Source organism: Myotis yumanensis, unplaced genomic scaffold (assembly GCF_028538775.1).
Source record: "Myotis yumanensis isolate MYYU_CA2020_CCGP unplaced genomic scaffold, mMyoYum1.0.hap1 SCAF_2, whole genome shotgun sequence".
Classification (NCBI taxonomy): domain Eukaryota; kingdom Metazoa; phylum Chordata; class Mammalia; order Chiroptera; family Vespertilionidae; genus Myotis; species Myotis yumanensis.
The window spans coordinates 36,323,868-36,338,394 of NW_027223753.1; the positions used below are offsets into that span (position 1 = coordinate 36,323,868).

General features: G+C 37.6%; 1 protein-coding gene across 3 annotated transcripts in view; it reads left to right on the top strand.

Moving 5' to 3' along the window:
* The window catches only part of ZFYVE9 (zinc finger FYVE-type containing 9), a 120,915-nt gene that overhangs the window by 57,268 nt on the left and 49,120 nt on the right, over positions 1–14,527 (top strand). For 2 of the 3 annotated variants that reach the window (XM_070405118.1, XM_070405117.1), the window contains exons 4-6: positions 255–2,353; positions 10,886–10,985; positions 13,459–13,635. In XM_070405118.1, coding sequence (XP_070261219.1) covers positions 255–2,353; positions 10,886–10,985; positions 13,459–13,635 — 2,376 coding nt within the window. The remainder of the gene's footprint in view (positions 1–254; positions 2,354–10,885; positions 10,986–13,458; positions 13,636–14,527) is intronic. The other variant, XM_070405119.1, reaches the window with a different exon arrangement.

Here is a 14,527-nt window from a genome sequence, read left to right on the forward strand (position 1 = left end):
GCCACTTGAATTATGTTAATTAGATTGAGGTAGAATTCTTTTGTTGTTTGGAATGTTCTGGGATATTACCACTCAGTGATATTTAAACAGGGAACAGTTATAAATATATTTTCATATTCTTAGCTAAGAATTAGAAACTTCATATTCTAGGAATATTTTATTTTCAGGTTATATTTGAAAATATAGTTGATTAATTTAGTCCTAGCTTTTCCAGTATTACTAGCAAACTTACTGTAATTATTTGTTTTTTTCAGATGAAACAGTTTCTCCTATTTTATTGGAAACAAAGTGGAATAAGCTTCTAGATCCCTCCTCGAACCGACTGTCATTTAACCCTGCATTGGCCAGTGAGAATGAACCTGCAGTTTCTAATGAGTCACAGCCACAATTGAAAGTCTTCTCTCTGGCTTATTCAGCTCCTCTGACCATACAAAGAGAGGACCATTGTGCTAATGGGCAGGACTGTAGTCTGAATCCAGAGGTCAACACAATGTGGATTGATGAAAATGCCATTGCACAAGACCAGTTAATTAAGAGGAACTGTAATCAAGATGATCAATGCAGTACTGTTGAAGTGGGAGAGAAGAAATGTGGAAACCTAGCTTGTCTGCCAGATGAGAAGAATGTTCTTGTTGTAGCTGTCATGCATAACTGTGATAAAAGGACATTACAAAGCGATTTGCAGGATTGTAATAATTATAATAATCAATCCCTCATGGATGCTTTAAGCTGTTCACTGGATAATGAAAACAGACAAACTGATCAATTTAGTTTTAATATAAATGGTTCCACTGAAAAAAATATGAACTCAGAGAAACAAATGGATCTATTGAATAAGCCAAGTGCAGAGGGGGATTCTGTTAAACATATATGTACAACTTCATCTGATAATCTAGCCAGTAGCTGTTCCCCTTCACAATTAAAGGATGATGAAAACATAGGTAGAGACCCCTCCATGTCTGTAATTACAGGTTTAACAGTTGATTCAGTAATCTCATCCCAGGGAACAGATGAAGGTCCTGCTGTTAAAAAACAAGAGAACTATATGCCAGATGAGATTCTCACTGACAAAACCAACTCTCCTAGGACAGATCTAGGGAGTTTAAACTCCTTTTCCCATTTGAGTGAGGGTATTTTGATGAAAAAAGAGCCAGCAGAGGAGATGACAACGGAAAAATCCATCCCATCTGGTTTACCTCTGCTTCTCAAACCAGACATGCATAATGGGTCTGGAAAGGATAACTGTGAACAGTTTTCCGATGGCCTTGTGCCCAGTGAAGTTAGAGCTGATGAAAATGAAGGTCGTGAGCATGAAGAAATTCTTGGCTCTACAGACCTTCTTAATATGACAGAACATTTCTCTGAATCTCAGGAGATGGCTGATTGGAAATTGACTAAACTAAATGAAGTGAATGACAGCCAAGTAAGTAAAGAAAATGAGAAGTTTCTGCAGATAAATCAGCCTGAGGACACTTACAATGATAGTGGAGGAGAGAGTGATAGAATGGCAGAAGCAGGTCTAAATTTAAAAGGAACTTTCATGAATGAAAGTGAAGGCTGTGATTTCTCCATTGTTACAGATACACCAGCAGCAAATACTTCATCTAATTGTGATTCCTATGGAATGCAGAGCCCAGTTGTTTGTTTTGTTCCAAAGACTTTACCCTCCAAAGAAGATTCAGTAACAGAAGAAAAGGAAATAGAGGAGAGCAAGTCAGAATGCTACTCAAATATTTATGAACAGAGAGGAAATGACATCACAGAAGGGAGTGGACTACTTTTAAACAGCACTGGTGACCTAATGAAGAAAAATTATTTACACAATTTCTCTAGCCAAGTTCCATCAGTGCTTGGGCAATCTTCACCCAAGATAGCAAACCTGCAATCTATCAGTGTTCCTTTTGGTGGTGCAAGACCCAAGCAACCTTCTAACCTTAAACTTCAAATTCCAAAGCCATTATCAGACCATTTACAAAACGACCTTCCTGCAAACAATGGAAATAATATTAAAAACAAAAATGATGTTTTTGGGAAAGCAAAAATAGGGGAAAACTCAGCAACCAATGCATGTAATGCCTCTTTGGGAAACATTTCTATTGCCGATACAAATGGGGAACATTTAGGAAGTTATGAGTCTGGGATACCTAGTAGACCGGGTCTTGTATTACCTCCAGATAGCCCAGATAATGATCTCAGAGCTGGTCAGTTTGGAATTTCTGCCAGAAAGCCATTTACCACTCTCGGTGAGGTGGCTCCAGTATGGGTACCAGATTCTCAGGCTCCAAATTGCATGAAATGTGAAGCCAGGTTTACTTTCACCAAAAGGAGGCACCATTGCAGAGCATGTGGGAAGGTAAGTTGTATCAGCTCAGAAATCTAGCATGCTCATTTTGTAATGCTCAATTAGAAATAAATAAAGGGAATATAAGAGGAACATACACTACTTCTGATTGAGATGAACATTATAAGTAGCTTTTGAACACCCAGTTCTAGTTCTAAGTAAAAAATGACCTCACTGATTATTGGTGTTTATGTAAGGATTTTGTTGCCAAGACTTAAGCTGAATCAGTTTTCATGAACAGATGAGAATTGAGGAAGTGTTAACTTTGTGGTTTCTTTATTGATAGATACTTGGTTAATGGAATAGTTTGAAATAAGGAAGTTATTCTTTCTATTTAAGAAATGTTTGTGATTTAGTTCATTTTTTAAAAAAATACATTTTTATTGATTTCAGAGAGGAAGGGAGAAGGAGAGAGAGATAGAAACATCAATGATGAGAGAGAATCATTGATCACTGCCTCCTGCACGCCCCCTACTGGGGATGAAGCCTGCATCCCTGGCAGGTACCCCGACCAGGAATCAAACCTGGTTCATAGGTCAATGCTCAACCAGGAGCCACGCTGACTGGCTTAGTTCATTTTTTTTAATTCTTGAGAAATTGAATATTACACTTAGAATCCATTGCAGTTTTTGCTGTAGGATTTTTGCTACTGTACTGGACATTCTGGAACTTTATACAAAATACACATAATTTTGTCTTTTCCTCCATATATCTTTGATACAAAAAGAGTTGAATACTACAAATTTTTGTGACAAGATTATAAGAAGAGTTGATAATTGTTCTCCCTAAATTCTGTTAGCTAGTAACATATCAACTTACTAGTTTTCTTTTTAAAGAAGAGCTATAAACGAGGAAGAAAGGAATGCGAGGTTTGGTGTCAAGTCTGGATTTGAACTTTAGCTTTGTTAATATTAATAATATAGCCCTCGCTGGTTTGGCTCAGTGGATGGAGCGTCTGCCTGCGGACTGAAGGTCCCAGTTTCGATCCTGGTCAAGGGCACATGCCCGGGTTGCGGTGTCAAGTGCAGGAGGCAGCCAATCGATGATTCTCTCTCATCATTGATGTTTCTATCTCCCCCTCTCCCTTCCTCTCTGAAATCAATAAAGATATATTTTTTAAAATATTAATAATGTAACTTTATTATGCCTTAGTTTATATATCTTTATTGATTTCAGAGAGGAAGGGAGAGGAAGAGAGAGATAGAAACATCAATGTTGAGAGGAAATCATTGATTGGCTGCCTCCTGCACGTTGGACTGAGTTCAGGGCTTTCCTTCTCCTGGCTGCAGGCAGCTGGCCCCCACCCCCGCAGCTGCCACTGCTTGCCATCTGTGCAGCGCTCCCCCCCCCGCCATCAGTGTCCTCCCTCTGCAGGTGACAGGCGTGGGGTGCAATGGCTTGGCTGGCCTGGGCCTCCCTCTGCGGGGCAATCACTGGCCAGCCACACACCTGCCACAGAGTCGCTGCCGGTGGCCTGGGCCTCCCTCTTTCTTTGCTGGAGGGTGGGGCCAGACCTATGAGGGGCCGTCTGCCTACCTGATCGCCCCTAACTGGTGGCCTGCCTACCTGATTGCTCCTAACCACTCTGCCTGCCTGATCACCCCTAACTGCTTGCTGGGAGGCGGGGCCAGCCCTGCGAGGGGTCGTTTGCCTACCTGATCGCCTCTAACTGCTGGCCTGCCTACTTGATCACCCCTAACTGCTTGTCTGCCTGCCTGATCACCCCTAACCACTCTGCCTGCCTGCCTGATTGCCCCTAACTACTTGCCTGCCTGCCTGATCACCCCTAACCGCTTGCTTGGGGTGGGGCCAGCCCAGTGAGGGGCCGTAGTGGTTCTGGTCTTTGGTCATTCCGGTCATTATGCTTATGGTGGCTGGCCTTTTATTATATAGGATAACAAATATGTATTAAGCATCTAATGTATGTAAGATTCTGGGCGAGGTATTGGAGATTCAGAGATACATAAGATGAGATGTTTATAATCAAGGGCACTGATTTCAGTGACTGGAGAGAGGAGTATGTGGGATGAGTATTCTTGGAATTTAAATAAAATCCTAAAATAAAAATTGTGCACCACTGATCTGAGTAGACAGACTACCCACAACAAATTATAATACAGTGTATTGTATTAAGAGCCAGTTATGTGTGCTTTATGTTCATTCTCATTTAATTCCCATCACAGCCTTAAAGAATGGGTTAATTTTTTCCTATAAACAGATCAAGAATTGAAGGCTCAGAGAGGTCAAGGAATATGCCCAGAGTCACAGCTTGAAAGTGCTCAAGCCAATTTCAATGCTAATACTTGTCCCTTCAGTCATACTGCTTCCCCCATTGATCATATCTCCTCATTCATACTAGCAGTATGAATAAAATATTTTAGGATCATTGAGGAATGAGAGTTTAGTTTTTCTAAGAATGGCAGCGGGAGTTAGGAATGTCATGATATCAGAAGTGATTAGAGTGCGATATAAGAAAGTAGATATCATTTATGGAACAAAGTTCTAAAGTATGTAAGAAAAATGGGATCACATCAGAGCACAGGTGAAGAATTTGCAGTAGGGAAAGGGAAATTCATCTCATAGAAGATTGGGTCAAGATAAAGTATACTTGAATATAGCAGGGATTAATAGAAAATTGTGAGAAATTATTTAGCATAGCATAAGGCTTATTTTAGCTCTTGATAAGTAGTATTTATACATTCATTTTGGTATAATGTTATTAAGTAGAATAATTATGTTAGAATTTATGAAAGTTGAAATACTGCAGCTTATTTCTATAATAATAAAATGGGGATCACAACATCTGAATTCCACTAATATCTTCATTGTTAATTGGAAAAGTATGCCACACTCTAAAATGCTCTGCAAATGTGAGTTTTATGATTTCATACATGAATTTGGATAATTGCTCCATATAGCAGTATAATCCCTACTTGTCCTATATATGCTAGACATTAAATAAGAGTACAAAAAACTCCTTCCCCAAAAGGTGCTGAGTTTAAACTATTACCATTATTATATATCCACTAGAGGCCTGGTGCACGAAATTTGTGCACGGGGGGTGGGGGCACAGTCCTTCAGCCCTCCTTGCACCCTCTAACAATCTGGGACTGCTGGCTCCTAACTGCTTGCCTGCCAGCCTGCTTGATTGCCCCTAACCACTCTGCTTGCCTGCCTCATCGCCCCTAACCGCCTCTGCCTGCCTGCCTTATCACCGCTAACCACTCGCCTGCCTGACTGGTTGCCCCTAACTGCCTCTGCTTGCCTGCCTGATTGCCCCTAACTGCTTGCCTGCCTGATCGCCCCAACTGCCTCTGCCTGCCTGCCTCATTGCCCCTCATATTACACTTTTATTATTATAGATATTAATTTCCTTTGGAAATCACTGATTCCAGTAGATTATGGTTATTCATCCTCTGTCAAGCTCCATTTATCATGAATATTTTTACTCTTATTTGACACTTGACTTCAAAGGTCTAAGAAAGCCATTGAGTTTCTAGTCATTTGCAAGGCTTTGTCACACTTTATCCATTACTGTCATTGATGTGACTGGTGCCAGCTGGTAAATGACTCTGTTCTATCTACTATTTGATAGAAGTAGACATAAGAATAACCTTTAAAAGTAAAACTTTTTGAACTGATACTTATAACGTAGTTATTTTGTACTTGTTTGACATGTTATGAAAGATGAGAATAAAATAATATTTTTGAACACTTCCACTTTATGATAGATTTATTTAGTCTAACATCACAATTCTCTGAGATATACAAGTGAGAAAAATGCACTTCAGAAAGGTTAATAAGTATCTTGCCTAATTCTGAGTTTATAAATGAGAATGCATGGATTTTAACACAAATCTGTCCTACTCCAAAGCCCCATCTTCTTTTTACAACACTAGATGTAGCAACAAAATTTATCTGTACTTGAGTTGCTTACTAGAAATATGTCATTGTCTTGAGGTGAACATTAGTTTGGGCAATGGTGAAGGACTGGGAATTTGAGTATTTGAATTTTTAAGGAAGACAAAAATGCTGAATGATTGGTGCTATCAGGTGATGAGGGAGCCTAGTTAAAAGGTAGCAGGATTTTAGGTTATATTTCACCTATCAAGTCTTGTACTACAAAGTAGGAAAAGAACAATATGGGCACCAAATCACTGAATAAGGAGGGATTTAACGACAACAGTATATACCACTCCAATTTACTATTTTTTCCACTTTGACTTAAAAAGTCAAAATCGATGAATTTTTGCTGCATGATGGCTTGAGTAGACAGAAGAAAGAAGAGAACTGTAGGAGAGGTAGTATAGAAAAGAGAACTGAAAAGGGCATGAAAAGCGCTGGGCTTCTGTTTCCTTTCTGTAAAAAGAGGGGATTGCATAGGCCTTATCTCTGATTCTCTGCACCTCTTGAAAAAGCTTGTATGAAATTCTGTGTTTTAAAAAAGAAAGGAAAGAAGAGGAGACAAAGATTTATTCTAGCACTGATTTATCTCTAAACTCACTGATTAGCTAAGGTCACTTTGTAGGAAGAATATGCCAACCATTTTGAAACTGTGCTGAAAGTGTGTTTTCCAGCAGTCATCACAGACTGGAATGCTGTTTATCAAGGTGCCAATTTTGTGGGCAACATTGAGGGTTTTATTTTGCTATTACTGTTTCCTTTTTTATTTATTCTTAATACTATTAATTTCTTCAGTATTCCTTTAGACACACACGATCTTCATTACCTATAGTTAAAAAAATAGCTTGATGACATGCATAATGTCAAGGTGGCATATTGAAAAATGATCTAGATCAGTGGTCGGCAAACTGTGGCTCGCGAGCCACATGCGGCTCTTTGGCCCCTTGAGTGTGGCTCTTCCACAAAATACCGACTTCTGCGCTTGGGCCACGAAGTTTCAATCGCACTGTATGTGCACGCCCACACGTGGTATTTTGTGGAAGAGCCACACTCAAGGGGCCAAAGAGCCGCATGTGGCTCGTGAGCCGTGGTTTGCCGACCACGGAACTAGAGGCTCAGTGCATGGATTCATGATTCGTGCACCAGTGGGGTCCCTCAGCCTGGCCTGCAGGGATCTGGCCGAAACTGGCTCTCTGACATCCCCTGAGGGGTCCTGGATTGCTAGAGGGCGCAGGCCAGGCCAAGGGACCCCACTGGTACACTATTAGGGCTGAGGAGGGACTGGGAGGGCTCCAGGGCTTGTCCAGCCTGTCTCGCCCAGTCCCGATCAGCTGGACCCCAGCAGCAAGCTAACCTACCGGTTGGAGCATCTGCCCCCTGGTGGTCAGTGCACATCATAGCGACTGGTCAAACAAACGGTCAGACACTTAGCATATTAGGCTTTTATTATATAGGATGATTAAATGGGGGATAAGTGGGTGAGGATTGGCTTTAATAATTGTTTCATCTATGTAATGGGCACTTGGGGGTTTGTTATGCTGTTCTGTCTACTTTTATATAATTGAAGATTTTTCTAATAAGTTTAAAAAATGAATGGCTGGAATATGATTAAAATAGGGATATGTTTTATAATTGTTTGCCTTTTACAAATTAGCACTTTTTAACACATACAAAACTTACAATGCAATTTAACTTATCTACAAGGTAATAACAGAATATGTATATAAATTAATTCATAGTTTATTAAAGGAAATGAGCCTAATATCTTCAAACAAGTTTAAAGTTTTATGTTTAATGTTGTTTACTTAATAGCGTTGGTGTTGTATCTTTCTGTTTATTTAGCTTAACTTGGAAATAAAGTTGAAAGGTTAAATTAGAAACTCTTTGTTAGCCCTGTCTGTGATACACTCTTAAAGCAACTCTGATAATTACTATTTTTTTCAGTTAATAACAGTAAAGTTTGGACAGACGCAGGGTTGGAATTTTTTGAATTGCTTAAGTTCTTACTATATTGATTTTGGTATTTTTAAAGGTGTGGATAATGGTATTGTCATGTTAAAGAAATGTTAAGATACTCTTCTGCATTTAAGAATTTTTACAAGTTGTTACTGTCATTGGTCTTTGTTAATAGCTGGATATTGGTCAGTCACATGCACTTTCTGATTCTTGCAAGGCAGTTATTTTTGACATAATTACAGGGTTTTTTGAAGACTTGGGACATCATTATTTCCACTTTCTAATATGAAAGGAAATAAATGAGCATTTGATGATTTAAATTTTTAAGAATTGCAAAGGAGTGTTATTCACACTGTTATAAAGTGGTATAAATAGGTACAAATGGTACTTGAGTATGAAGCTGGTTCATAACTTTGGCAGTAAGATTTGTTATGAGGGAAGCCATAAATGGGAAATTTTAAAAAGAGCACCATGATACATTTATATTATGTGCTATATTTTACATATATTATCTCACTATCCATAAAAGCCTTATGAGGAGAATAATTAATATTTCAACTTTACATATGAGAAAAAACTGAGGTTCACAGAATTTAAATTATTCACATAAAGTCGTTTGGCCAGTGAATGATAAAGTTAAGATTGGAACCCATAAGTGCCACATTAAAGAAAATTACATGTAGCCTGGCCGTGTGGCTCAGTGATTGAGCATTGACCTGTAACATTTTATGCATAGAAAACTTTTACCCCTACTTCAAATTTTATCTCTGTCATTTCCTAAATAAAACCTTCCCTGACCCTGCCAATCCGGTAAGCCTAGATTACATGATCTTTTTTTCTTTTTTTTATGCACTTTTTTGCAGAAAGTAATTTTACATGAACTTTGTATGATTGTTTGATTTTAGATTATAACCTCCATAGACCGTTAATTCCACAAAGGCAAGGACTATGTCTGTTTGTTCACTGCCACACCTAGTGGGGTAGCATGGTGCCTAGCACGCCAGGGCTCAAATATTTGTGGAGTAAATGAATAAATTGTGTCTTGGTTTTACCTCTTTTTTTTTTTATAGTTTATTGATTTTTTACAGAGAGGAAGGGAGAGAGATAGAGAGTTAGAAACATCGATGAGAGAGAAACATCGATCAGCTGCCTCTTGCACATCTCCTAATGGGGGTGTGCCAGCAACCCAGGTATATGCCCTTGACCGGAATCGAACCCGGGACCTTTCAGTCCACAGGCCGACGCTCCATCCACTGAGCCAAACCGGTTTCGGCTTGGTTTTACCTCTTGATTAGAAAGGTAATGAAAGGATTTAAGAAAAGTGAACATAATTAAATTTACTTTTTAAAAAGTTCTCTGTCATTTCACATTTGGGTGAAAGATGAATTGGAAAGATGTATCTGAAGATTAGAAAGACAGATAATTGATATGATGATATTCTAGGCTTCAGATAATAAAGGCCTGAAAAAAGGCAGCAGCATTAGTGATGGAGAGGAAGAGTGGGGAGAACTGTTTAAGGGGGAAAACCAACAGGACCTAGTGACTGACTGGATGTGGTCATGATGAGGGAGAAGGAAAAGTCAAGTCTCAAATTAAAATGAAATACGTGAATTAGTATGAGGCAATATATCACATAGTGGTTAAGAACAGAGCCTGTAGAAACGTATGTAACTTACTAGGTATACGACTGAGCATTTGTTTATTTAACTCTGTTAATTATAAATGTATTTGATAGAATTTTCAAGGTTAAATGAGATAATAGATGTCGAGTTCCTAGTATTTATACAGTTTGTGGTGAACTTGAGCAAGTCATTTAACCATCCAAACTTAGTTTCTTTTGAGAGAAAATAATATATCCCCTGTTCTTCCTACATCTCAGAATTACTTTGAAAATATAAAGCCTCTGAAAACTGTAAATTGGTAGTCATAGTAGCTAGATATTAATAACACCTAGAAAGAGAGGAGATGATCTCTCTTATACTGTCTTTGATATGACTTCATTTCTTGGTTCATCTTTATAAGCTATAGGTACATATTGGCCATAAAAACTGGATTAGTAGAATTTACTGAGAACAGCTTTCTGCTTGTATGAAGCTCTCTGGGATAAGTGACTAGTGAGTTCTGAAGAAAATAAATCTTCACAGGGAGCTAAGGAGATTCTTTTGCCTGGTGTGGAAGGGAAAAAGAAGATTGTCAAGAATCAAGCCTAGAAGGTGAAATAAGGTGCTAGTGAAAATAAGGTGCTTGGTATGATTATTATTCCTCACATAAAGGTAGTAAAAAACAGAAGTTAAAACCCAGAATTCCCAATCTTTGTTTATTTCACCCTGCTATGTTACCTTTCCAAATAGAAATAGCAGATGTAACTATCTATAAATGCCTCTGTTATTTGATATTGTGTGTAGGAATTTTGCCTAAGGGCAGCTCAGATTCTCTCCTCCATCCCCCCATGTGTATTTGCTGATCTTGGCTAAGATTTTTATTTTTAGCCAAAATTCACTTTCCTTATTGCTGACAGACATGTAATCTCACACTCTTGCTTTTGAATTGGGTCTTGTGCTCAACTGCATTTTTTCCTTTAATGTTTTTAGTGTTTTAATAAGGTTTTCTATCAGTCAGTGTTGGTCCGTACTGGTTTACTTCTACTGTGATCCTAAGTAAATTTATTATGTTCTTTTCCTGCAGGTTTTCTGTGCTTCCTGCTGTAGCCTGAAATGTAAATTGTTATACATGGATAGAAAGGAAGCTAGAGTATGTGTAATCTGCCACTCAGTGCTAATGAATGGTAAGTATTAAAACAGGTTGAATTCACAGTTATTGAGAACAAGAGAATTTCCTGCCTTTCTCTACAAGTTGTTTAGCTTCTGAAATGTCATAACTTTAATTGAAAATATTGAGCTAAATTTCCTTGTTTTAAAAATATTTTAGCATTTCAGAATTCCTGTGCCTAATGTAATGAATGAATGCTAAAGTCAGGTAAGTTTTGCAGAAAGAATGGAAGTTCTTGTGGAAATCTGGTGCTATATGGCTGTTAATGTTCTGTGAAATGATTGGAGTGGGATGGGCGTAGGGGACTCTTGACCACTTAGATGATGAAATATTAAAATTGAACTGAGGTTTTCCTTTCAAGGGAAGCTATCTCTTTCTAGGAAATACCTTAATAACTTAGAATATATTCTTATTAACATCTTGTTTCATTCACCTTGTTAAAAATGAACATTTTAGCATCTGGGATCAAATAGAAAATTGCATTTCTCTATTATCTCCTTAATACTACTTAGATTTGTTATAAGGATAATGATCTTGAATTTAGTTATATGGTAAATATATATATATATATGTGTCTGTCTATCTATCTATCTATCTATCTATCTATCTATCTATCTATCTATCCAGGAGAAGATAAATATAGCTTATCCAGTGTTCCTCTGTTGCAGGATTGGAAATGAACCCAAGGCATTTTAGTTAAACAAACAAAAGCCACCAGAGTATTCTCTTAAAGAGATATATAATTGATTAGGCTGTAGTATTTTCCTCTTTGAGTGCATCTTTGTACAGTTGTCAAAACAATTACTAATAGACATAAAATGTTGAACTTGGATACCACTGCTGCCTGTACCAGGGTAGTTTGCCTCCTGGAAGCTGAAACTTACCTGCTCGAGGCCCCTCTTGCTCTGTCTGCCTGTGTTGCTCATAGTGATGTTTCCTTGTTGCTGGCTTATTAACCTATTGCATGTCAGTTAATCTGATCTGTTCTAATCTCCTATGAGCCACCCAATTTCCTCCCATTTCTGAATTCTTATAATTTTGATCAAATATGAACTCATTCTCTTTACTCTTAAAGGTCATTTTTTAGATGGTTATTTCACTCTGTTGCTCAATTGGTAATTTTTATTCCTGCTTTCATTTTCAGACATATATCCACAGTTAAGAGCATGCTGCTTAATTACAGTACCCAATACCACTTTTATTTGATGAGGTCTTTCAACTTGATAGCTTTTTTTTTTTTTTAACTTGGCAAAGCTAAAGATGAAGGAAATGGCAGAGGATTCATATGGACTACTTACATTTTATTAAGCAAAGATGCCCTTAATGGGATCCTAAAATAATTTACTTTTCCTGGTTTTTCCAGTGTCTTTTCTCTCGCATGGCTTAGCCCAGTCTTTTATGGAATATTTAATTTGATGCTTTTCAGTGTTCCCTGTCTCTTTTTCTTTTTCTCTTCCCTTCTTTCTGCCAATGCTTTCAAAGGAACATAGCTGTTGTTTCCAGCTTTGTCCTGCAGTTTGGAGGCAATAAATATTCAGAATCTTATGGATCATTCTTGGACATTGAATGAGATTTTTAAAAAGATGTTCAAAAAATTGGGTGGTGTCTATTCTTGGGCATGTGATATTACCTGAACCTGGAATATAAAATTTAAAAGCTTTCATTTATGTAGCATCTTTCATCCTATTTACTTTAAAGACAGTAGTTGATATGTCAGTATTTAGTTAAATGATAGACTAACAAAATATAGTACTTTAACATATTATGAGCATTTATGTTTATTGATGGCACTTACATGATATTGGCACATTTTCATGTTCAAATGGGTCCTATGCTTTTGAGACACACCAAAAATGTGAAATGGTTGTTTTTGCTGGATACTTTTACTCAGGGTGATCATTGCACAAAAGCAGAATCCACAAAAGTGCTGAGATGCATTCTTCTGAGCTTTAGGCTTCAGAATTTTTTAAATGAGATTTTACCTTAACTAAGAGAAGAACCTAAAAGTCTAGAAATGACAAAGAAAATATTATACAATGGAGTCATGTTATTTTAGCCCCTGATTTTTAGTTTTGCTAGAACTTTATAAAATGTATTGAACATTAAACCTTCATACCCCACCTCCAAATGCCTAAGTACTATCCCAGTTGCAAATCCTTAATAAGTTTGATGTTGTTTCACTAAGGGAATGTGTGGTCTCCTTCACAGAAGTCAGGGGCCTAGTCATTAACTTCAGACTGACCTATCTGTCTGTATTAGAAGTATCATGTAATTCTTATTTCTTGCTTCCAAATAGTTTACTGAACTAAATGGTCTCCTTTATTGACTAAAATTACTTATCTCCTTAATACTATTTCACTAGCCAGCTAGAAGAGAGACATACTATGAGTGTTAATGAGGAGGAGCTACATTATTTATCCAATATTTGGAGGTCTTGATGTCCATATTTTGCAATCCATTCACATTGATTGTGTCTGTATTTGCTTTAGCTCAAGCCTGGGAGAACATGATGAGTGCCTCAAGCCAGAGCCCTAACCCTAACAATCCTGCTGAATACTGTTCTACTATCCCTCCCTTGCAGCAAGCTCAGGCCTCAGGAGCCCTGAGCTCTCCACCTCCCACTGTGATGGTACCTGTGGGAGTTTTAAAGCACCCTGGAGCAGAAGGTAGGGGATCATGTGCTGTTCTCTCTTTTTCCTCACCAAGTTCCTCTGAAAAGGTGCTGATGTGATTTTACAGCACAAGTCTTTAAAACACTACAGATAAGTCCCTTTGGATGGTTATTAAAGTGGAAGAACAAGGTGAGAAATGTGTTGAGACTATTTCCGGGCAAGTAAAGAATAATGTGTTGCCTGGTATTTTGGAGGCATCTCTAAAAATATGCCAGTGTTCTCTTTAATTTTAGAATGGAGCAATTTCACTGCTTATATTTGAAAAGAGATGCAGATTTTGAAGTCTGCCTGTAAAATCCTAACTTCATGCCTACTTTAATGTTCTTTTATAGGAGTTCACTAAGTGATGAAAATGAGAGTTCTTCCTTCTGACCAGCCCATTGCTTTTTGACACATACAGAGCCATTTTCTCTTCATTTTTAATCTATTCATATAAAAAGATGGAAATATTTGTGTTAGGTACATAGATCTTTATAAAATTCAGAACTTCAATTCTGATTATATCATATGGTAGGTAGGAAATTATAGGCCCAACTTATTTTAATTATATCTCTATGACTATGATATTGTCAGATGAAAGGCAATTTGTACGTACAGGGGATTATCAGTAGTAAAAGTAATAGTTACATATTTCCTTAAAATGATCTTGTTAGGAAGTTTCCCTTGATAATTAAAATCAATCTTCTTGCATTAATTTTATGTCTTTTTGTATAGTAGTATTCCCTTCCCCTTGCTTAATGCCCTTCTCCCCTTTTGAAGATCAAAGTCTTCTATTGACATTATCATACTCTTCCCCATTTTCCCCTTTCTTCAGATTATCCCTTAATGATATTCTGTATTTTTATGAGTTCAGGTTTTCTTTCTTAAAATCTTTATTCTCTTTACT